Source organism: Physeter macrocephalus, unplaced genomic scaffold, assembly GCF_002837175.3.
Source record: "Physeter macrocephalus isolate SW-GA unplaced genomic scaffold, ASM283717v5 random_311, whole genome shotgun sequence".
Classification (NCBI taxonomy): Eukaryota; Metazoa; Chordata; class Mammalia; order Artiodactyla; family Physeteridae; genus Physeter; species Physeter macrocephalus.
In genome coordinates this window covers 2,048-25,767 of record NW_021145579.1, presented here as the reverse complement: position 1 = coordinate 25,767, position 23,720 = coordinate 2,048, and the positions used below count along the sequence as shown (strand labels likewise).

At 62.8% G+C, this 23,720-nt stretch overlaps 1 protein-coding gene, 1 non-coding gene and 1 pseudogene across 3 annotated transcripts; 1 reads left to right on the top strand and 2 right to left on the bottom strand.

Moving 5' to 3' along the window:
• Positions 1 to 300: 300 nt before the first annotated feature.
• EFNA2 (ephrin A2) lies at positions 301 to 16,551 on the top strand. Of its 2 annotated transcripts, XR_008616652.1 has the most exons (5): positions 301 to 443; positions 10,703 to 11,016; positions 13,067 to 13,132; positions 13,790 to 14,148; positions 16,431 to 16,551. XR_008616652.1 is itself a non-coding variant. In XM_024134311.3 (4 exons), the coding sequence occupies exons 1-4, from the start codon at positions 301 to 303 to the stop codon at positions 13,909 to 13,911; spliced, it is 645 nt and encodes a 214-aa protein (XP_023990079.1). In that variant the 3' UTR covers positions 13,912 to 14,768. The 2 variants fall into 2 exon arrangements, 1 of the variants encoding a protein (XP_023990079.1); XM_024134311.3 differs by lacking the exon at positions 16,431 to 16,551 and having other exon boundaries at positions 13,790 to 14,768.
• LOC112067677 (uncharacterized) lies at positions 9,947 to 10,041 on the bottom strand (annotated as a pseudogene).
• A 1,078-nt stretch (positions 16,552 to 17,629) lies between the features above and the next one.
• On the bottom strand, positions 17,630 to 17,752 carry LOC112067675 (U6atac minor spliceosomal RNA). The gene has a single exon (XR_002893410.1). It is a non-coding gene; the product is annotated as a U6atac minor spliceosomal RNA (small nuclear RNA).
• Positions 17,753 to 23,720: the final 5,968 nt, after the last annotated feature.

Here is a 23,720-nt window from a genome sequence, read left to right as displayed (position 1 = left end):
CTCGGGCGGGACAAAGGCCGGAGTCCCGGCCCCTCCCCGGCGGTGCGGCGGCGACGGCCCGCGTTCTCACAGTCCGAGCGGCCGGGCCGGCGCCCGGGGCGACCCCGGCGCCCCGCCCGCCGCCGCCCGACTTCTCCGGCGCCCGAGGTCGCGCGCGCTCAGGCGGGGGCGGCTGGGGATCTCCAAGCGCCGGCGCTCCCTCCTCCCGCCCGCCCCGCGCCCGCCCGCTCGGCGGCGGCGGAGGAGGCGGAGACGGCTGGCAGGCGGCGGCCAGGCGAGCGCGGCGGCCGGACCGGGGCCATGGCGCCCGCGCAGCGCCCGCTGCTGCCGCTGCTGCTGCTGCTGCTGCCGCTGCCGCCGCCGCCGCCCTTCGCGCGCGCCGAGGACGCCGCCCGCGCCAACTCGGACCGCTACGCCGTCTACTGGAACCGCAGCAACCCCAGGTGAGCGTGGCCGCGGGCGGGGACCGGGCGCCGGGAGACTCCGGACGCCCCCATCCCAGCCTGGTCTCCCGCCCCGGGCTCGGGGCGACCCTGCGCGCTGCCCCCGGAGTGGGGGCGCCCGCTTCCCACGGGAGCCCCCAGGGAGTTCCGGCCCCTAGAGTTTGGGGGACTCGCGCTCCGTGTGCATCTACCCCCAGGGCGCCCCGCCGCCTGCAGATTTGGGCGCCCTGTGTGCCCCGGCGCGCCGCCGGCCCTGGAGTTTGGGGATCCCCTCTGGCACCCTCAGATGCAGTGCGGCCCTGAGTTCCCTCCCCGGACTTGGGGCACCCCATCTTCTGGCTTCTCCAGGGACCCCCGCTGGCTTTAGAGTTGGTGGGGATTCCCGGGAACCTTGTCACTGAGCCGCGCCCGGAGGTGGGGGACAGTGGCCCCTTGGGGGAGGGGGTCCAGGGGTACGTCCTGCCGGCGGGTCCCCAGATGAACTTGGGGAAGTTAGAATGTCCCTCCCTAAGGCCCGGCGTCCACATTCGCTGCAGGGGGTCCCTGGCCCCTGCTTTGCAGGGACAGAGAGACTGAGGCACCAAGGGGGCTGGGGGTCTGTCCCGGGAGTCCTGACCAGGTGGCGTCCTCTCCTGTCCTGGCGCTGGTGGGGAAACTGAGGCACAGAGGGGCCGAGGGGCTGGCTCAAGGTCACGGCCAGGGGAGCAGAGCTGGGGCAGGGACCCAGGTGGCCTTGTGCCCAGCCTGCCACGCCCGGCCGAGTTGCCCCGCCCGCCTGCCTGCAGTCCTCCTCGGTGTCAGGCGCTGAGTGCCATCTGGAGGGCAGCAGAAGCCCTTGTTTGTCGAGCGAGAAAAGTTTGCTGGTGACTGACCACATCCTGGACAGCAGCAGACGCCTCGGGCCATCCAGGGTCTGGGAGGCTGGGGCGGGCTGGGGATCCGTAGGGCTGGGGATCCGTGGGAGATGGGGCTTCGGGGTCTTGCTGCTCCGGTCTGCCCCGCGGTCAGGGTCACCGTCGTATCGAGGCCAGCCGGGCTGCACGTGGGGGCAGAGCCGCTGGCCCCCCCGCCCCGTGACCCTCTCTGCTACCAGTCGCTTTCCCTTGGTTTTCAAGCGCCAACCGCACCGCCTTCCGCAGCCTGCCGTCCCCTCACCGTCCCCCACTGTTCTCCATCCAACGCTGGAAAGTTGCATAAAGGGCTGTCTTGGAGGCTGGCCTGGACCAGGGCAGTCAGGGTCCTGGGTGGGGGCAGGGAGCGCGCCCGGACACCCGCCTCCGTTGCCTGGCTATGGGCTTGGGCCCCGGGGCCGAGGGCAGAGACCCCGGGCCTAGGAGGGTTGGCCGGCCCACCATGGAGCTGGTCCCCCGCGCGGCCCGCCCCGCCGGTCACATGTGGGTTTGATTAAGGCTCTTCCTTGCGGCCGAGCAGGGAGCCCAGCGGGCAGCACTTCCCCGGCCCAAGTTTTTGGTTTCAGCTCCGGAATCTCCGTCCCGGCATGGCCTGTCCTTTGTTCTAGCAAACGCCAGACACGCGAGGAGCCTCGAACGGGGACAGAAGGGGGTCGTTGGGGCCGCCTGCTGCCCCACCTGCCACCGGGCCGCAGGCAGGATCTCGGCCGGGAAGGAGGCAGCCCCTGGGGCCGGGCTCCGGCCGGCCACTCGGCCGCCTCCTGTTGCTGACCTGATAGCCCTGCTCCGACCAGCCGCCCGAGGGGACGGCCTTGCCGTCCAGAGCAGACCCTGGCAGTCAGGGCCTTCCTCTCCTACCTCTCCTCCCCCTTCTCTGCCTGGGGCATCCTGGGTGGGAGGTGACCTCCCCGACCTCTTGCGATGAGGTCTGGGGCCCTAGGGAGGCCCTTGCCCAAGAAGCCCGGTTGGGTCCAGAATTGGGGCTCCATCCATCGCTGAGGTTCAGGGGCTCTTCCAAAGGGGGCCTTGGAGGCCCGGGGGCCCCTCAGGAGGTTTCGTGTCCAGGGGTGTCTGGACTGGAATCTGCGTCCGGTGATAGGGTGTGTGCCAGTCACGGGAGGAAGGGTGCTGTCCGGCCTCGTGGTCCGAGGGCACCCGGAATGGAGATTTCCTGAGGGCGCCCAGTCCCGGGGGCAGCTGCCAGGGTCGGAGGGTGCGGGGAGAGGTGTGGAGTCATTGAGCGGGCCCCACGCAGGAGGCAGTCCCGCGGGCAGAGACGGGCCCGTGCGGGGAGAGACAAGGATGGGGTCGAAACAGAGAGATTGGTGGTGGCGGCAGGCGGAGGAGACGGGGAACGCAGGGACAGGGGCCGTGCCGGAGACAGGGGTGCACACAAAAGGCACCGTGGGGACGGGGACGGAGCCAGGGCTGGGCAGGCTCGGGTGGTGGGCGGTCGGGCCGCCAGCGGAGGAGCAGGGGTAGGAGGGGATGAGTGCGCTCAGGTGGGGGACCGCCAGGCCCAGGCGGCGCCGCAGTGAGGCCGGCCACCCTCGCCCGGCTGGGCCTGGTACCCGCGCCGAGGTAATTCGTATGTGGCTATGTCTCCCCAGTTGCATTCTCCTGCTGTGCCGTGTATTTCCTGCACACGTGAGACTGGCGGACGTTGCCAGGGAGCCCTGCACCTACCTCCGCCGCAGCCAAAGGGTGGAGCCCAGTCCAGCCGCCTGGCCCCGGCACCCCAACCAGCCGACTGTCCAGCCATCTCTCCGGCCGGCCCCTCTCTGGGCCGGGCACTCCTGGGCTGGCTGCCGGGCGCCTCCGGACCTGTCCGCAGCCCGGGTGGGACTGGGCCGGGGGTCCTGGCTGGCTGCTCACGGGCCGAGCGTGGGGCTGCGGGTGCATCTGTGTATGTGGGGGACCCGGGGGCACCCAGGAGTCTCTCTGGGCTGCAGGGTGTGTCTGCATGTGTCACTGCGTGTAGCTGCGCGTTCTCGCCCATGATGTTCGGGGGTCCTGGGGCCCTGGGAGGTGCAGAACCGTGTGTGTGGAGCACACGCGTCACCCCGCCACACAGACGCTCGTGTGCCTACGTGTGCACGGCGACCCTGGCCCTGGACGTTTGCACGCGCCCACGTGAGTGTGCCTGGAGTACGCACGTGGGCGGGGCGCATGCCTGTTTCCAGCAGCGTGTCTGGGTGTGGAATGTACGTGGTGTCTGAGGCGCGTGTGTCTAACTGTGTGTGCAGATTGGCACCCGGGGAGCAGGTGCATGTGTATGTGGGATGCATGCATGTCTTTAGAGCGTCTGTGTGTGCGGCCCGGCTCTGGCCGTCCCGGGGGCTCCGGTGAGGGGGCAGACACTCCACACCAGTGGGGGCACAGCTTGCCCTCCCCGCCCGCCCGGCCGCTCCTCCTCCGCCCCCTCCTCCAGCCCAGTGTGTTCCTGCTGGGGGGACGCGGCCAGGTCCCATGGGCGCTGTGCTGCCCTCGGTGCAGAGGGGCCATCGAGGTTCAGAGCTGGCACCGGCAGGACACCCGCCGTCCCCGGGGCCCCCACCTGGTTGGGGGCCTGTAACCCGGGTGGACCCAGCGGTGAGGACCCGGGTGGAGGATCTGATCTCCCTCGGGTGTGGGCAGCAGCCACGTTCCCCTCTCAAACGACCGGGTGGGAACATGGCGACTGAGGCGGCGGCAGCATCTTCCCCATGGGGGGCGATGTCGGGCACCCCGGTCCCTGCCAGCCTCGCCCAGGTTTCCGGGGAACCGGCTTTGAAGGGGGCGATGCCATATTTTGCCGCATGAGGCTGTTTTGTTTCCTTTGGAAGAGGCTCGACCAGCCGGCTTGCGGGGTGGGGTGGGGGGTGGCTTGGAGAGTGAGGATACATGGGTCCGGGGGGCCGTGGGGGCCCTGGGCTCGGACTTGGGGATCCGGGAAGCCCGGCTGTGCCCTTGGGTGGGCAGCTTGGCTGCTCGGAGCCCCCGCGCCTCCTCCAGGAAGTGGGTCAGTGGGTTGTGGATGGCAGCTCTGCGGATGGCAGCAGGGCGCGGTGTGGACGGGCGAGGCATGGGTGTGACCCCAGGGAATCAGAGGCCCCCGAGGGGGAGAGGAAACCGACGCAGCTCCTGTGCGCAAGCCGGGCAGCCTCGGGGACCAGGCCCTCACGTCTGCAGCAGTCGCGGCGTTAGCGGGGAACCGCAGTGCCGGGCGGGGGGGTGGTTCTGAGATGCCCCCTCCCTGCCAGGGGCCTGGGCGCTGAAGCTGGGGTCCGCAGGCTCCCTCTCCCCAGCCTCGGTCCCTCCCTGCAGTGGGCCTCTCCCCTCCCCGGGCTGCTCGGTTTGCAGAGGAAGGACCCGAGGGTGGGGACCCGCTCAGGACGCGGGGCGGTGTGGGCGGGCCCTCCAGCCTGCCTGGGAGCTGGGCCGGGGAAGGGGCGGCCGTCTCTGACTTCGGGACCCCCCCGCAGACGTCCCGTGAGGCTCACGGGTCCCTCGAGGTCATGGGTGCAAAGGTGGTTTTCCTCGGGACAGCAGGTGCGTGAACGGGGCTCTGGAAGACAGGCTTCTTGCAGGGCCGACGGCTGGTTCTGCAGCTCCCGAGCCGGGCCTGCTGGGGGGGGGGTCCCGCCTCGCAACAGCTTTTCTCCGGGACACCCCCTTCCCCTTTCCTCCTCCTCGGGACCCGGCACTCGGCCAGCCTTGCCCCCCCAAGGTGCTGCTTTGGGGAAATTGTCTCATTGGAAGATGGGTCCAGAGGGGTCTTGGCTGCGTCCCCCACCTGGTGAGCCATGCGGGGAAGGGGCAGAGCCGCCTCTGTGGCTGCCCCGTGGCAGACGCGCAGCTGAAGGCTGGGAGCACAGAAGCCAGAGTCCCAGCTCTGCGCCGGCCGGCCCTGGGGGGAGGCCTGTCCCCACACCCCCTCCCACGCAGGGACCCTGGCTTCGAGGGGCTCGTTCCACGGCCTGGGCCATGTCGCCCCTCGCCCGCCCCAACCCAGCCATGCACCCCCTAATCTGCCCACCCCGTGGGTCGGGCTCCCCCTTAGGCCCCCATTTCATGGACCCAGAGAAAGTGACTCTTCTGTGGTCATGAGGAAGTCGGGTCCAGTGGGGTGACCCCCTCCAAGAGGCAGCCACGTGTGGGGCTGGCCAAGGAGCATCAGGGACACCGGGGAGCAGAGGAGGGCGGGGTGACCGAGGCAGCTGTGCCCCACGGACCGTGCACCTGGGCCTCCTCCTGCCTCAGACCGAGGCCTGAGGGGTGGGGTGGCCCTGAGGCCCTCCCCCTACTTTTCTACCCACCCAGCCCCATTTGTTTACCTCTTGCTTCAGCTCTGGGGCCCGTGCCTCAGTTTACCCATCCACACACAAGGCCATAATCGTCCTTTCTCAGCTGATCCTGCACCACCTTGGGGCCCTAATTTTCTGGGAGGTCCTCCCCACTTCCCGCCAGCAGGTGGAAGGCGGCCAGGCCTTGGCTGGGGGACATGTCTTCTTGGCCCCTAGAAAAGCTGGGGGAGGACACTGAGGTCTCAGGGGTCTTGCTGGGGGTGGCGGGCGGGGGTCGGCGAGCTCGGCCCACCCTGGGCCTCGGGGCTGTTTTGCCCACTCAGGCTGGCCTGGGCGTGCTGCTTGCTGGGATCTTTGTTGGCATGTCTGAGCGCCTTTAGTGGGAGCTGTGCATGGACTCAGACCAGGGAGATAGAGGCAGAGCCACAGGGAGTGAGGGGGGACACAGACTGCCTTGGCCGTGCCTCAGTTTCCAGTCTGGGAAGGTGGCACAGCACCCCACCCCCATTTTGGGTGAGACTTCTAATTAGTGGCTTTGCTATTAGCATCTAATGACTTGACAGTTGCCCGATTGGAGCTGATTAGCTGCGAGCTGGGTGTTGCTGGGGAAGGGGTGGTGGGTGGGTCGGTGGCCGGTAAGGGTCACCTGGGCTTTGGGGGGGCTGCCTGCGGGGTGGACGTTGGCAGGGGGCCGGCAGGGTGAGCAGCTGGGGGTGAAGGTGTGGTGGGGCAGGGGCGGGGAGGTCTGAAAGCCTCGGGGAGCCATCCCAAATCAGTCATGAACCCCTTAGTGAGAATTTCGATCTCTATCTGCCGCTCCTGCGGAGCATTTGCATATCAGGCTTGGGCACTTACGGAGGAAATGAAGGCTTTGTCTTGCTCTCACCAGGCTCTGTTTGGGGTGGGGGCCCACTCCCCTGCATAAGCGTCACTCTGAGCAGGGCCCAGGCGCCAACTTGGAACAGGGATGCCAACACAGCAAGGCCGTCACTATTTTAGAGGAGGGAAGGGAGAAAAATGGTCCATTTAGGCGGCCAGAGCTCAGGTGTATGTGTGGGTGTAGGCGTCTCCTTGGGACCCGCCTGTCTGGGGTCCTCACTCCCCCCGCTGGGTGCAGCTTTCTGCTCCCCATGACTCTAGCACCTCAAAGACCTCGAGTCTTTGGCCTTTGTTTGATTAGCAAACATATATCGAGCACCACTGAATACAGGGCCTGTGCGGGCTACAGGGAAAAGGGCAGAGAAGGAGGCCGACCCCCAGGATCCAAGGAAGGCAGACAATGGGCTGCTTAAAGGTATAAATATGATGATGTCCAAACGAGAGGAGTTGGGAAGAGTAGGGAAAAATGTGCCAGGCAGAGGGAACAGCATGTGCAAAGGCCCTGGGGTGGGGGCTTCCCTGGTGGCGCAGTGGCTAGGAATCCGCCTGCCAATGCAGGGGACACGGGTTCAAGCCCTGGTCCGGGAAGATCCCACATGCTGTGGAGCAGCTAAGCCTGTGCTCCGCAACTACTGAGCCTGCGCTCTAGAGCCCACGAGCCATAACTACTGAGCCCAGTCACCACAACTACTGAAGCCCGCGCGCCTAGAACCCGTGCTCTGCAACTGCAACAAGAGAAGAGAAGCCCGTGCACAGCAACAAAGAGTAGCCCCCGCTCGCCACAACTAGAGAAAGCCCGCGTGCAGCAACGAAGAACCAATGCAGCCAAAACAAAAAAGGCACTGGGGTGGGACCAGAAGCAGCCCGGAGGCTGGTGTACCTGGAAGGGAGTGAGCTGGGGGAGCCAGAGGGCGATGAGGTTGGGGATGGATGGGGACCACACGGGGCCTCGTGGGCCTGGGAGGACTGTGGATTTTGTTCTGTGTGGGGGGAAGCTAATGGAGGGCTTTGAGACAGCGGGTCACGGGGTCTGATATACACTCAGAAAAGTGAGCCCTGGATTTTGGGAGGCCAGGAGTCTGGCCGCCCTAGTGGGGCCCAGGCGTCCAGCCTCTGAGGCAGCAAAGCAGCTTCAGTCTCTGATGTTCTTCAGAAAGTGAGCTGGGGGGACCTGACGGTGCAGGTGTCACGGGGGGAGGGATGCAAGCCTGATGGGACAGGAAGGAGGAAAGGGGAGCCCACTTTCTGGAGTCCGTTCTCTCCAGAAAGACCACGCGTGGAGTCACGTTCTCTTTCAGGTTGAGTATACATCTCTCGGCATCGTGCCAGGGACAAGAGGGAACCCTGAGGGCCGGAGGCCAGGACCAGGACTCACCCCCACTGCCCGTGGTTCCGCGTCACAGCCTCCCCTGCAGGGCCCACCCGGGTGAGGCTGGGTCCCTGGGCGGCTGCTGGGCCACAGCTGCCATTGATCGGTTGATCAATGGGGCTTTCAGTGGGGCCGGGAAGGAGCGAAAATGACTTTTCAAAAAGCCTGGAGCAGCTTCTGCATCGATCGTGCCCAAGGGGCCGGAGGACGCGCCCGGTCAATGAGACGCCTGTGCCTGGCCAGCCCTGGAGCTGCCTGAGGGACGGGCAGGGTCCCAGCCCGACCCAGGGCTGCCCCGCATGCATCTATGCAGCGCCTGCTGTGTACAGAGCTGGAGTTCTCCCATCCGCCTCGAGGACCATCTCCATGGCACAGAGTTGGAAACTGAGGCTTTGAGAAGAGGAGCTGAGACCCAGCTGGGTTCCAACCTGTGACTGAACCACGTTTGAGGTTCCTCGGCCCCCAACTGACCCCCAAGGCCAGACACATTTGTTCTGTAAACACCTTCCCACCTCTGCGAGAGGGGGTGGCCTCCCCACCCCTGGACGAACCCAGTGGAGCAGGGAAGGGGCTGGAGGTGAATCCGCTCCCCCTGCTCCCCACCCTGAAATTCTGCGAGCCTTGACCTCAGCCCCAGACGTGAATCATCACGCTGACGGAGGGGGAGACTGAGGCACCGTGAGCTGGTCCCCTGTCTCCGTCATTCCAGCTCTGGGTTCCCAGGAGCCCTTGCCCCCACCTGGCGCAGTCTCACGGGCGGCGGGGGGCCAGCCAATGCCATCTGATAATCCAGCCGCCCCCTCAGGTGCGAGCTGTGGGAATTAGCGCACCCGGCATGGGGGCCGCCTTGCTCCCTCCCATGGACCGGGGTGGCTGGCACGGCGGGCACGGAGGCTGCGGCGTGGCTGGGATCCTAGCAGCCCTCCCTGACTCTGACCCGCACTGGGCCTCAGTTTCCCGGCCGATACAGGGAGTGGAGGAGGCTGGGGGAGCCCGCCCCCCAACCCTCTGATGCTCAGGCCTTTTATGTGCTAATAAGCCCCTCTCGGGAGGCCCCCCTTGTCCCCCCTCGGTCCAGGCCACGTTTACATGACAGGGGCCCGGGGCACTGCGTCCAGGAGGTCTAGGGGCTCCTGGCGCTGTAGCCCGAGGCGGTGATGGAAGGGGAGCTGCTGGTCCGTCGCTCAGCTGACCTCCATCCTTGACAGATGAGCCTGGGTCAGGCCCCCAGAGAAACGGGTGCAGGCTGCATGACAGTGTGGGGAGACCTCCAGAGCAAAGCCTGGGAGACAGGGCTTGGGGGTGGAGGTGTCAGGGGTGGGGAAGCTGGTGGGGTGACCAGGAAGTTGAGGGGTAGCTGCCAGATTTTGGAGGCTCTGGAGGAAGAAGGAAGGATGTCACACAGGATGGAAGGGGTGGGGCTGGGGGTCCTGAACCCAGGGCACCCCTGAGTTGGACTGAGCGAGGGAGAGCCTGAGCATCCTTTATGCCAAACCCCGCCCCCTCTGGGGAAACTGAGGCTAGGGGAGGGGCAGAGCTTGCCCCAGAGAGGCTGGGAACACTTGGCCTGTGTCCCACACTGCCCTCGGCCTTCTTTTTTTTTTTCACATCTTTATTGGAGTATAATTGCTTTACAGTGGTGTGTTAGTTTCTGCTTTATAACAAAATGAATCGGCTATACATATACATAGATCCCCATATCCCCTCCCTCTTGCGTCTCCCTCCCACCCTCCCTATCTCACCCCTCTAGGTGGTCACAAAGCACCGAGCTGATCCCCCTGTGCTATGCGGCCGCTTCCCACTAGCTATCTACTTTACATTTGGTAGTGTATATAAGTCCATGCGACTCTCTCACTTCGTCCCAGCTTACCCTTCCCCTCCCTGTGTCTGCAAGTCCATTCTCTATGTCTGCGTTTTTATTCCTGTCCTGGCCCTAGATTCTTCAGAACCATTTTTTTTTTTTAGATTCCATATATATGTGTTAGCATACGGTATTTATTTTTCTCTTTCTGACTTATTTCACTCTGTATGACAGACTCTCCGTCCATCCACCTCACTACAAATAACTCAATTTCGTTTTTTTTTTATGGCTGAGTAATATTGAAACCTCTCTAGTAACGAACTATAGAAATGATCCCTGAAAGTATAGTCTTGCCCTCGGCCTTCTTGGCAGGCAAATCTGCAAAAGGAAAGCTGAGGAGGCTGCATCTGGGGATGGCGTGGGGGGCTGCCTGGAGGAGGGGGCATTGAAGTCAAGCAGTAAGGTTTTTGGAGAGGGGCTTCCTGGTGGCGGGGGGACATCTTGTGCCAGGCCTGTTGCGGCTGAGGGGCCCAGATGTGGATTCTGCAGGGGGTGGAGAGACTGGGGGGTTCCGAGTCACGTGGCGCCTGCTCATTTGCATGTGGTTACCCAGAATGCCTGGCGGCAGCCCCTCTTCCCCAGCGCCCACCTCGTGGGCTCAGCGCTAGTCCCAGTCTCAAGGAGCCTGCCGTGGCCTTGGTGGGGCAGGGTTGTGCCAGTCAGGGGGCCGTGGGCTCGGACCCTGGCACCTGTCTGTGGGTAGGGTGCCCGCCCATCGGTCCCCTAACCCCTCCCCCTTCCCCATCTCTGACCTACCGCTTTCTACCTGCACTGACCCGTCTCCACCCGCCTTCGTGCTCCCTGTCCCGTACCAAGTACCCTCCCACGCGCTGAGCGCCGACACCTCTCCATTTACCCCATCCCTGACCCTCCCCTTCTCCCTTGCACTGATCCGTCACCCCCATCTCGGGCCCCGCCCCTCCCCCCGCGCTGACCGCCGGCCCCGCCCCCAGGTTCCACGCGGGCGCGGCGGACGACGGCGGCGGCTACACGGTGGAGGTGAGCATCAACGACTACCTGGACATCTACTGCCCGCACTACGGGGCGCCACTGCCGCCGGCCGAGCGGATGGAGCACTACGTGCTGTACATGGTCAACGGCGAGGGCCACGCCTCCTGCGACCACCGGCAGCGCGGCTTCAAGCGCTGGGAGTGTAACCGGCCTGCGGCGCCCGGGGGGCCGCTCAAGTTCTCGGAGAAGTTCCAGCTCTTCACGCCCTTCTCGCTGGGCTTCGAGTTCCGCCCGGGCCACGAGTACTACTACATCTGTGAGTGGGGGCGGGGCAGGGGCGCGGGCGGGGGGGCGCCTCCTCCGCGCTGGCCTCTGTCTCCGGGCGGGCGCTCCGGTGGTCTCGCCATCCTCCCCGCAAGCCCCCCTGTGACCTCGGCCTCTGGATAAGCCTCTGGGCCTCTGGACTGGGACCATGTGGTCAGCCTGTCCCACACTGAGACCGGGGGTGCCGTCCTCCCGTTGCACTGAGGCGGGACACTGAGGCCTGCGGAATCTTGAGGGAGGGGGTGAGGGCGACCAACCCTGGACCCGGCAGGGGTCTCCCGGGCCCACCCCCCCATCTCCCAGCGGCCCACCCGCGCCCAGATTCCCCGAGGAGCTTTTGGTGGCAGGCTTGGGACACTGGGCATGCGTGCCCCGCTGTGAGCCTTGCGGGGGGGCCGGGTAGGCTGCCCCCACCTGCCCTGGGCATCAGGGGTTCCCAAGGGGCCCCTTTTTCCTTCCCATCAAGTGCCAAGGGCAGGGTCTGGGGAGGCGGCGGAGTCGGGGCTGGGTTCAAGTTCCCGTTCAGTGGGACCTTGGCAGACTGCAGTCTGAGAACCTAAATCAGGAATACTGGGGTCCAGGCATCGCCCCTGCCGAGAGGGGGTATCAGGGAGCCCACCTTGGCATCGGACTCATGCCTCTCCCGAGGCGGTGAGACTTCAGCGGATTGTGGGATCCCATTTCTCAGCGTCCTGGGGGCTGATGGGGGAGCAGGTGGGAGGGGGGGGTCTGCTCCCGGGGCTTTGGAGAGGGACCCAGCGCCTCGCCACCCCGGTTCCTGCTGAGTCAAATTAAACTCTACAAGGTTCCCATTTCCTCCTTTCTCTTCTCTATTTGGATTTTTTCTTTTTAATTCAGGGAAGAAGGGGGTGGGGGAGGGGAAGAAGGTGCTTAAATTAAGTCTCCGTAATATAAGAAAAATTACATTTTTCTTTCCGAGACGGGAGTTTCATAAAGATAATTATTGTAATTATTCGTCCTATCTCTGTGATGAATGTTACTTTTATTACGTGCTTTTTATCTTCATCTCCCAGCACGAGGGGCTTCTGGGGGGCGGGCAGAGGTGATGGCCACAGAGAGGACCGGCCGAGAGCACAGGAGGGGGCAGCCCCAGCCGCAGCCGTGTGGGTGCCCGTGCCTGTTCACGTGTGTGAGCCCCACCACCCGCAGGGCCTCAGGCCTCCCTCCCTGCCCCCGTCCTGGTCCCCGAGCTCCTCCCTCGTGACTCATGGCTGATGCTCTGGTACCCTCCCCGTCCCGCCAAGTGGGCCAAGAAGCTGGGAGCCCTATGGTGGAATTTTAGGTGTGAGGACCCAATGCTCTTCGGCCTGCACATGACTCGGCCGTGTGGGTCGCTCTCCAGGTGAGGCCGGAAGCTGCCTCCTTCCCAGGGGTAACTGGGTTCCCGGCGTCACCCAGATGGAAAGAATGATTTCCAAAGAACCTCCCATGGGCCAGATGAGGTCCAGATAGGGGGTGACTTGCCGACAGGCACCCTGAGAGCAGGGATTTGATCGCTGGTCAATCATTTGGTTACACTGATTTTTGTTTTTTGCTGTTTGATTTTTGTTTTGTTTTGTTTTTGGCCGTGCTGCACGGCATGCGGGATCTTAGTTCCCCGACCAAGGATGGAAGCCGTGCCCCTGGCAGTGAAAACTCAGAGTCCTAACCACTGGACCGCCAGGGAATTCCCTTTTTTTGCTGATTGGAAACACACCTATTTTTATTCATCACCTTTGAACTTTGCCCTGTGATGCCCTGCGGTGAGATGGAGCCCTGGGGTGACATAGACACCTCACCTGACTCCCATCTCTGGGGTTAGGATTCAGCAAAGTGAGAGGTAGGGAGAGAGTGCAAGAGGACCTCTGGGAAATCATGGGCATTGTGTCTGGGGCTTTGATGTATGATGAGGAGTTCTATGGGTGGATTCCCCAACCTGGGGTCAGGGTTGGGTTACGGGCATAGGGAAGGGGATACAGCCCCAAGAGGTCTCAGGCACCAAGAGCCTCCTGCCCTACTAACCCCCAACCCCTCTCTTCCAGCTGCCACGCCCCCCAATGCTGTGGACCGACCCTGCCTGCGGCTGAAGGTTTATGTGCGACCGACCAGTAAGTCCTCGGTGGGGGTTCATGTAGGGTCCTTAACTCACAGAACCCAGTGAGTCGTCAGCGGAGTTAGGAGGCGGTCATGGCGTAGCCTGGGGAGTCCCACAACCTCAGCGATGGCTGGGACAGGCCCTGCCTGAGCCTCTGTTTTTCCATCTGCAAATGGGGCCATTTCAGACCTTCAAGAATGAGGGTTGAAGTCCATGGCTGGGCTTCACTGAGGCCGAAGCCCCCTTCACCCACTGAGCGGGTGTCACGGAAGTTCTCTGAGATGGACCAACGGGTCCATGTTCTGAGCTCCTGAAACATAGGGAAGGGGGGTCCTGCAGCCTCGCTGCTTCACCCGGCGCCTGCTGTTCGCCATGCTCTGCATTGGAGGCACAGCCTCAGCCAAGGTGGACAGAAATCTCTGTGCCCTCAGAGGTGCAGCGAAATGGAAATTTTTTTTTTTTGGCTGCGCAGTGCATATGGGATCTTAGCTCCCTGACCAAGGGTGGAACCTGTACCCCCTGCATTGGGAGTGCGGAGTCTTAACCACTGGACCGCCAGGGAAGTCCCGTAATGGAGATGTTTAAGAAGGTCAGGTCGTGGTGAGGTCTAGGAAGTAGGGTGGGGGGTGGGAGGCCTGCTACTGACCCCCCTGTCTCCCTGTCCCCCCAGACGAGACCCTGTATGAGGCCCCCGAGCCCATCTTCACCAGCAATAACTCATGCAGCGGCCTGCGCAGCTGCCAGCTCTTCCTCAGCACCGTCCCCGTGCTGTGGACCCTCCTGGGCTCCTAGTCCCCAGTGGGACGTTGGCCCCGCCCTGATGGCCCGCCGCCGAGACCAAATAGAGACGCCGCTTCTCCCACGACTGGTGCTGCTTCGCCGGGCAGGGGGCCGTCCACCTGCCCCGGGGCTGGAGAGGGGTGAGGGCAGCCGAGGTCCCCCGACCCCGTGCCAGAGGGGCTGGATGTCTGCTCAGCTCCTGGCCGTGATGTCTTGTCCGGGAGACCTGCTGAACCCTGGGATCTCTTGGTGACGTTGGTTTTTGTTTTTGTTTTTTAAGTGTATTTTTCATGGTTGCATCAGAAGGACTTGAGTTTTTATTTTAATTTATTCCTTGCTGTCACCTGTGACTTTGGGAAGGAAGCAGAATGGACGGGGCAGGGGTCCCTGGCCCCCTTGAGGGGAGGGGGATTGGGGCACCCCTGGCGTGGTCACACCATTTGTTGGGTCCTGGGTGGAGGCAACCATGGAGTGGAGCCCCAGGTGCCACGGGACAGGCTGGCCTGAGGCAGAAGGGGCGGGTGGTGAGTCCCCCCAATTCTGGTCGGCGGCCCTCAGAACCCTGTCCTGCCAGCTCTACCCTCCTCCCTCCTGGTGATTGTCTCCTAGAGCAGGAAACCACGGGGTTTCACCAGCAGCCACCACGGAGCCCCGGCCCCCTCGAAATCATAGCATCACAACGTCTTAGAGATGACGTAGGCCCCACCTGTCCCCCCAGCCTCACACAGTCGCCCCCGAGGCCGAGAAGATGTTATATTTCTGTAAATAGAGCCACCAAGTATATACTGTGATTTATTTTTACTGTATTCCTGAGGATGGACTGGAATGTTTCTTTTTCTCTCACCCCTTCATCGGGGGGGGGGCTTTTATTTTGATGGGGGGGTTGGGGTAGACTTTTTAGCGTAGAAGCCGCACTTCACAATAAACTTTGTCTGTCAGACCCCCTTCCCTCGGGGGGGGGGGGGGCTTTTATTTTGATGGGGGGGTTGGGGTAGACTTTTTAGCGTAGAAGCCGCACTTCACAATAAACTTTGTCTGTCAGACCCCCTTCCCTCTACTGTATGACTAATAATGTTTGTAAGAAAAGGGAAAACAGGACAAAACAAAACGGGGGGGGAGGGGAACATCACCACCAAAAAAAGAGAAACCCCCTCCCAAAAACACTCTAATGAAGTAAACAGCGCATTTATACAGATTTCATATTTCTACCCGCCTTTCCTGATCTGTGTTTTATATATATTATATATAAATATATATGGCGTGCGGCCCCCGGGAGATGGCTCGGGCACGCCAGTGGGGGAATTTTGTAGGGGTCGTGGGCGGGCGGCATTGCCACGCCTGGAGCTGGCGACGGGCCCCCCACCCCCGTCACAATCAACTTTGGATTCTGTATTTTTTTATAATAAAATGAGCGTAAGCATCCAGGTTGCGTGTCTGTGTTGGGGCCGCAGGTCGGGTCTGGAAACTGCTGGGGAGGGGTGTCTTTAAGGAATGTCTGGGGACCCCGGGGCCGGTGGTGATCCTTTGGTTTTGTGTATCGTTTGGGTGCCTGGCCCCAAACTGAGCATCTTATGGGGTGCTGTGCCCTTCATACCACCCCTAGGAGAGGGGAACAAGCCCCTCTCCCCTGGGGCAGCTGGGAGGCTGGAGGGAAGAGACGGGGCTGGCTGTGAATACACAGCAGAGGCTCGTTCAGTGTCTGTCACCCTATGCACCTGAGCAGGTGGGAATCCCTGGACCCCACGGCCAGTCAAGGCCTCCTGTACCCTCATCCTCACTTGGGGGCGGTCCTTGGGTTCTATGACAGGTCTTTTAGGATCCAACCAAATTCGGTGCCATCTTGGTCGCCAAGCTCTGCGGAGGGGTGACTCAGTTTCTCCAACTGCTCCAGGCAAGGGTGGGGTTTGTCATCTCGAATTCCCTCCTGGCTTTCCAAAAGACATGTGTCAGAGGCTTCTGGGGTCCCAGGGGCCTTCACCCCATCTTGGCCCCGGAGAGGCACAGAACAGGGCAGAGACTGGGGCCTCGGGGCTGCTCCTTGCCTCAGTGACACCCGCAGGGACTGCGGCGTCCCGGGCACAAATAGCTGAGAGGGAAGGCTCTCAGCTAATTAATTCGGCCGTGCTGGGTCCAGCGACGGGGGCTGCCTCTTAATGAGGCCAGGAAGTGGCACAAAGACCCCTGTGTGCGCCCCGCCTGCCCTGCCCAGCAGTGGGACGGAGGGTGGCCACTGCCAGCGCCCCGGAGGGAGAGCCAAGGGATCCCCCCACTCTGTGGAGAGGACCCCGAGGCTCAGAGAGGGAGGAGGCCCCCCTATGTCCACTCCGCTGACACCCCTCACTCGAACACCCCAACTCGGCCACGGGGACAGAGGAGACTGGAGGGCGAGGATTAAATGCAGGGGTCGTGGGGCAGAATCGTAGCAGCTAACTTTGATTTTGTTATTTTAAAAAAAGTTATTGAGATATAGTTCACATACCACACAATCCATCCATTTAAAGTACGATTCCACAATTTTTATCCATTCACAGGGTTGTGCGACCATCACCACTATCTAATTCCAGAACATTCCATCACCCCCAAAAGAAGCCCCATCCCCCTCCCCACCCCCTGACAACCAGGAACCCTCTCTCTGCACCTCTGGATCAGCCTGTTCTGGACGTTTCCCATCAATGGAATCACACCCTGTGCGTCCTCCTGTGTCTGGCTTCTCTCCCTGAGCGTCATGTTCTCAGGGTCCGTCCACGTTGTAGGAGTGTCAGGGCTTCTGTCCTTTTCATGGCTGAGTGATGTTCCCATGTGTGGAGAGGTGACTTTCTGTCCGTTCACTAGTTTATGGACATTTGGGTTGTTTCCTTTTAGCTATTCTGAGGACTTCTGAGACAAAATTTTAACGCAAAAAGGTGACCTTGGATGGGTAAGTATAAAAATAGCTCTATTCCCACCTCGGGGCCTTTGCACGTGCTGTTCCCCCTGTCTGGTGTGCCCTTTCTGCAGACCACTGCTTGACTCTCTCCCCCAGCCCCTTCATAAGGGGTACGTGTCCCCTCTAGACCTCCCCGGCCAAGTGGCCTTCACCCCACCCCCCTGCTGTCAAATCGCTGATTCTTTTTTCTTTTTTTTAAATTAGATCTTTATTGGAGTATAATTGCTTCACGATACTATGTTAGTTTCTGTTGTACAACAAAGCGAATCAGCCATATGCATACACATGTCCCCACATCCCCTCCCTCTTGCGTCTCCCTCCCACCCTCCCTATCCCACCCCTCTAGGCGGTCACAAAGCACCGAGCTGATCTCCCTGTGCTATGGCTGCTTCCCACCAGGCAAGTATTTTACATTCGGTAGTGTATATACGTCGATGTTTCTCTCACTTCGCCCCAGCTTCCCCCTCCCACCCCATGTCCTCAAGTCCATTCTCTATGTCTACCTCTTATTCTTGCCCTGCAACTAGGTCCATCAGTACCATTTTTTTTTTTTTTAGATTCCATATATATGTGTTAGCATACAGTATTTGTTTTTCTCTTTCTGACTTACTTCACTCTGTATGACAGACTCTAGGTCCATCTCACTACAAATAACTCAATTTCGTTTCTTTTTATGGCTGAGTAATATTCCATTGTATACATGTGCCACATCTTCTTCATCCATTCATCTGTCCATGGACATTTAGGTTGGTTCTATGTCCTGGCTATTGTAAATAATGCTGCAATGAACATTATGGTACACGTCAAAAACAGTGGTTAGATGCCACGAAGTAGGTGGCAATGTCTTAACCGTATACGTGTTGTCAGGCCCGAGGGCCTCTTCCATCCTGGTCGAGGGGAGTGCTAACCTCTCCTTTCATACAAAACAAATCTCTCATTCTTTACTTGTCCGTCTTCCCCACCGGCTGGGAGTCCCCAGAGGGCGGGGGGACGGGCCCACAGTCAGGAGTCTCCCCTGGGACTTGTCATCTGCTACATGCACAGACACGCGTGCACACACGTGTGTGGAGGAACCCCACGGCCGCGCCCACCTGTGCGCACCCCTGTACTGACAGATGCTTGCGTTTGGGGCCTGGGTCTCTCAGGAACCACGCTGTCCATCACTGGTCACCAGCCATGGCCTCGGGGGCCACCACCAAGGTGCAGAGTGGCCCCTCACTCCTGGGGCCGCACTGGGCACAGCGGGGTACCCCCAGGGCGGCCATCGGTAAAGGGGTCCTGCGCGTACCCGGAGGATCCCCAAGGGCGGGGGGTCAGGGAGGTGGGGAGGGGGAGTCCTGAGGTTTCCCCCACATCCTGACGGTTGCTCTCGGGTGGAGCCAGGCCTCCCGGTCGGGGCCCCCTCAGATTCATGGCCGCCTTGGCTTGGGGGCATCAGTGCCCACAGTCACAGGAGGGCACCCCACAGCCCTTCCCCTCTGGGCCCCTGAGTCCCTATCTAATCTATGGCGCTGTCTCAGGAGAAGCCCCAGGCCACACCCTGAGTCCCCGAACAGCTCCCCCCCCGTGACTGTGACGAGGGGGCTCAGCCTCACCCTCTGGACTGATGGGGACCACCCAGGCTTTCAGGGGTCCGATCAAGTCCCTTGACCACAGTCACGCAGTGGGTCATGTCACTCGGAGGAAAGGCCACCATCCCAGGGGCCCTGGGGCTCACGTGCCCAGTCTAGGTGCCTCCAGCTGCTCCTACCTCCTGACACCTGCTCCCTCGGGGACCTTCCGCCTCCCTGGGGTGCTGCGGCCCCCCCACAATTTCTCATATCAATGCCAGCGCCCCCCAGCAAACAGCACCTACTGTGTGCAGTCAGTGCAGGACCCTCCCTCTGTCTGTGGCCTCAGGGCGAGGACAGTGGGGCCTGCCCCAGTGGGCCCCGGGCCCCATATTTGGCGGGCTTATGGGTCACGGGAGGAGGCCACGGTGATGGGCACTGTGAACCAGGTTGCAGGTGGCCAGGCGGCCACTGACAGACAAATAAAACGCGAGTTCACAGCCCGGGAGCCCCTGAGGAGCCATAAATCACATGAGATGACACACAAGTTGGAAATCAAGTGGCTGCAGCTGGGCTGGTGGGGCTGAGACAGGTGGGGGCGGGGGGAGCCAGGAGCCCCTCCCACCTTCAGTTTCCCTCGCCCCGGAGCTGCTGGCGGTGGTCCTTACTGGAACAATACTTGTGAGGATGATTAGGGCTGGGGCTGGGTGTGGACCTGGGACAGGGAGGGGCCTCAAATGCTGGGCACGGGGCAGGTGCAGGACACAGACGGACTGCTGGGCGATTGAGGCCTTTCTTCGCCTGATCTTGATGGAGGCTGGGTGGGGAGGGGGGCAGAGGTAAAGGAGATGGGTAGGGGGCGGTGCCACGGGAGGCTTTGGGGCAGGACTGGAGGCCAGGGAGGAGGAGAGGACGCTGGGTGGGGAACTGCTGAGCCCGATGACCCCGGCTTCCCTTCAGGGAGGCGTCCAGGAGGCCACTGACCCTTCTGTGCCTTCTCTGCTGGAGAAGAAAGCCCACCCCATCCCCTATCCATCCTCTCCACGCTTACCGGCTCAGTTATGGGAGCCAGGAAACTTGGGGTGGAGGCAGGGGTGTCCGGGGCGGGACCCCTCCCTCTGGGGCCGCCCCCTCCCTCTGGGGCCGCCCACCTGACAGCCCCTCACCTGCCCCATTGATCCGGAAACGGAGGCTGAGGCCCGGAGGTGATCGATGGGCCCTAATGGACAATGCAGTCCCTGGGGAAGGGGGGGGGCAGCGAGTGGTGGAGAAGACCCCCCTCTCCTGCACAGAGGGGGAAACTGAGGCCTCACCAGGCCCCACATGTCAATGGGGTGAATCCAGGGTGAGCCCCAGGCCTCCGTGGGATCAGGAGTCGGATCTGAGTTGGGCCTAGGGCAGCCGGCGATGGAGGAGGCCTGGGTCCCCCGACAGCAGCCAGGGTGGGGGCCGCCCTGCAAGCCCCTCCTCCAGGAAACACCAGGCTGTGTGGCCTCCCAGTGCAGGGAGGTGAGGGGGGGTACTGTCTATGGCGTCCCCGGATCCCCGCACCCGCCGGGCCACCCTCCTCCGCGGCTTCCAGGATTTCTTTGTACCATCTACTGATCCCTCCCCGGGAATCTGAGGCCGGCTTCAGGGGAGTTGCCCCAGTCCCGGCGGGGTGCCTGGGGGAAGGAAGAGGCGGCCGACACGCGGTGCTGGGCCCCTGGGGGCCCTCGGGCCGGGCTGGGGTGGGCCAGAGGACCAGCTGCTTCTCTCCCACCGGCTTCCGGCTCTAAGTGCTTAAAAGCCTCCTGCAGCCGCTGGGACCCGCAGGCGGGCGGGTGGGCGGGGGAAGGGCAGCGGGGGGCGAGGCTGGGGGTGCCCCTACCCGAAGAGTCCTAGCCCCTGAGACAGGCGGTACATCCCGGCACGTCTGCCCCTCCCCCCGCCCCACGCCGCCGAGCCCGAGGTCCTGGATCCCGCACTCCTTCTCCTGCTCAAATCCCTGCCCCCAGGTACCCAGGACAGGGCCCCACCCCTCCCGTGAGGTCCTGTCCACTGCGCTCCCCCCTTTCTGCCCCCCGCCGCCCAGATGGGCCCCGCAACCAGCGGTGCGGTTCCCTGAACTCATCTCACCCTGGAGGGCCCGCTCTGGGCCTCAGTTTCCCCGTTTACAAAGTGGGGGTGTGAACTCCGGTCTGGGGTGGACAGGCCCGGTTTGAGAGCTTTGGCTAAGCTGCCCCCTCCCCCGGGACTCAGTTTCCCCAGCTGTGTGGTGTGGTGCAGGGTCTGGGTCCCAGCCTCCACTCAGCCTCCCTCTCCACTGGGACCCCCCGAGGGAGGGGGCATTTTCCCTTCTGGGCCTCAGTCGACCTCTCTGCGAGTAGATGAGACCCAGCTGAGACCCATTTTACAGATGAGGTGCTGAGGCCAGAGGAGGGGCGGGCCGGCCCCGGGCCCTACAGCCGGGACCCTGCCGTCAGCACGAGGTGGGTGGGGAGGGAGGCGGCCCGGCGCCACCACCACGTCTGAACCACCGCTGTTTTCAGAGCCTCAGTTTGCTAGTCTGGAAAATGGAGCTATGATGGCACACAGAGGGGACTCTGCCTGGGCGTTCTAGATGACCCTTAAGGGCAGGACCTTTGGTTCTCCCCTCCCCCCATGGCCCCAGCATCTGGCACAAAGTCAGCCAGCCCGCAGCGAACATTTGTTGAATGACTTACTGAGTGTGTTTTGTACATGGACTCCAAATCAAGTGCTCTTGCCCACCAACAGCGCTGGAGGTGCTGGCCTCTTTCTCCAGCGTTTGTTCCTTGGGGGAGGCCCGGGTATGGGGAGGTGGTGGGGAACAGCCTCTCTCGGATGAGGGGGCCAGTGGGGGCACCGCAGGAGTCAGCCGTGCTGGCTGGCAGATCTTTACATTAAAATGCGTATATGTACCAGATAAATAACCCGGCTCACAGCCTCGTGACAGGCGGCATTAAGTCTCCCGGCTGGGGACCCGGCCGCGATGGCTGGGGTGGGGGGGTGGGGATGCGTCACTGGCTCTTGCCCCTCGACCATCCCTCATTCTATCAGCGAACATTCTGGCGGCCCTGGAGCCGGCTGGAGACCTGGGTGGGGGGGCCATCCTGGGAACCTCAGGGAGTGAGATCTGGGTCCCAGACCTGAATTCTGAGCCCCAGGGTGGGCGCCCACGACCTGGTCCTACAGGCCCAGGTTTGAGTGAGACCCCCCCACATCCGCACTGAGGAGACCACCCCCTGCAAGCCATGGTAGCAATGGACGTGGGGCTGGGACAGAATAGGTTTGAATCCAGGCTCAGCCTCTCCTGGGCGGGGGTGGCAGCCCCCCCCCCGTCAAGGTGGATACCAGGGAGACCCCATCTGGGCACAGGGGGAGGCCCCCGTGGGGACCGCACAGCTGTGGGGTGCTCTGTGGCCCCATCCCTTTGCCTGAGCTCGGCCCAAAGGGGCAGAGGGTGGGAAGGGAGTTTTCAATTAAGGAGAAGCTAATCACCCAGCGAGGGCCGTTCTGGGGCCCAGTAAATCTATTATGAAAAGCCTCTAAACGTATGTAAAACCGGCCTCCAACAATCCAGGGATTAGGCAGCCGGGAGGGGAAACCGAGGCGCAGGCTGGCTGGTGGATTAGCCGAGCGGAGGCCCCTGGAGGGTTGCAAGGGATCCATCCCCGGGGAGGCAGAGTGAGAGAGGTCTTCCTCTGCAGAAGCCAGGACCCATTTTCAGCGAGGAAAACTGAGGCCCAGATAGACCCTGAGACCCAGAGTGAAGGGGGCCTCCCAGGGCACGCGCCCCGGGGCACCCCCAGTGGACCCGGCCCAAGCACGGCCCACTGCTGTTCCCCCCTGCACACCGAGGTGGGTTTTCCCACAGAGGGCGAGGTGGCCTAGATGGCTGTCAAACAGCAGGGACAAGAGTCAGGGTCTTTGTCCTGATCAAGCTGCCGGGAGAAGCCCAGGCCCCGGCCAGCACGGAGAGGCCCTCAGGGGAGGAGCCGGATCCCAGGGCTATGGGTCCAGGGTCCCTGGAACCCAGGCCTTTTTAAGCGGCTCCTATTCCTTTGTGGTTTCAGAATGGCTTTATTGAGCACCTACTGTTTGCCAAGCCCGGTGCTGAGGCCAAAGAGTGAACAACAGGGAGGGAGACTGGGGCCCGTGCAGCCAGGGGTCTGGGGGGAGAGAAATGCCCACCGGGGAGCAGCTCTGGGGACCAAAGGGGGAGGAGGCCAAGGCAGAGGGCACTCCGGGTGGAAGCAGTAAAGGCCGGAGCCCGGGAAGGCCCGAGGGTGGTGTGGCAGGAGGTTGGCAGAAAGGGAGTTCGTCTTTCCTTCTGAGGGTGACAAGGGAGCCCCGTGAGGGTTTTTAGCCCAACTGGTCCCCGTCCGCCTCCCAGCATTCTGTGCGGAACACTGACCCCCAAGGACACCTCCCCCTGGGGCTCAGTTTCCCCATCCTGGTCCCCACACTCCCGCGGACCGCATCCGACCCTCACGCTCCACGAGTCTGCTAATTATCCTGCCCCTGGGCCTTCCTCCAGCTGCTTCCTCCTCCCAGGATCTGTCCCCTCCTGCAGAAACCCTTCCAGGCCGGAGCCAGAGAGATGGAGGCACGTGGCAGGTAGCCTTGTCTACCGGCAGCAGCCAGCGGGGCCTTCCCTGGGGCCCTGGCCTGGCTCCAGTCCAGACACCTGTGTGTACCTGCCGCCCAGGTGCTGGGGAATGAACAGGAGGCGGGTGGTTCCCATGACTAGCAGGGCCCAGTCCCCCAAACTCCTTCAGGTCACAGGTGAGGCTGTGTTGCTGGTGGGGGCGGGGAGGCCCCGGCGAGGCTGTGTGATGCGAGAGGTCGTGTGCGCCTCCCGTGACTCGGTTTCCCCATGTCGTCATCGGTGGTGGTTTGGTGCTGTTCCCAGCACTGGGGGCTGTTGGCGGGCTCCCGGCGCCCCCCCGCACCGGCCTGGCCGTCAGTCAGGCCCGCGGGGCCCCTTCAAGTCGTCACGGCCCAGCAGCGGTCGCAGGAGGGATTATTCCAGCCTGTCCAGGATGGACTCAAGTGGAACCGGCGCTGACGAGCGGAACGCGCCCCCGCGGGTCCGGCCTGCCGGCCTTTGTCCGCCCCGGCCCCGCCCGCGCGCCGGCCCGGACACCGTCTCCAGTGCCGCACACTCAGCTGTGGCCCCTGCCGGGTGAGGCCTGCACAAAACCCCACCGGGCCCTCAGCAGAGCGGCTTCCGGCCCCGTGGCCCAGCTGAGTCCCTTCCCAGCCTCAGTTTCCGCATCTGTAGCATGGGCGCGCCCGCCGGGGCTGCCCGCGGGTCGTTTGGGGATTGACGGGCGCCGTGT

What these genes read in the sequence shown, in the direction of transcription:
- EFNA2 (XM_024134311.3), top strand. Translation starts at nt 301, where the DNA reads ATGGCGCCCGCGCAGCGCCCGCTGCTGCCGCTGCTGCTGCTGCTGCTG. An exon ending in TGGAACCGCAGCAACCCCAG is followed by an intron (nt 444 to 10,702) that starts GTGAGCGTGGCC and finishes CCCCGCCCCCAG; the next exon opens with GTTCCACGCGGGCGCGGCGG. An exon ending in GGTTTATGTGCGACCGACCA is followed by an intron (nt 13,133 to 13,789) that starts GTAAGTCCTCGG and finishes CTGTCCCCCCAG; the next exon opens with ACGAGACCCTGTATGAGGCC.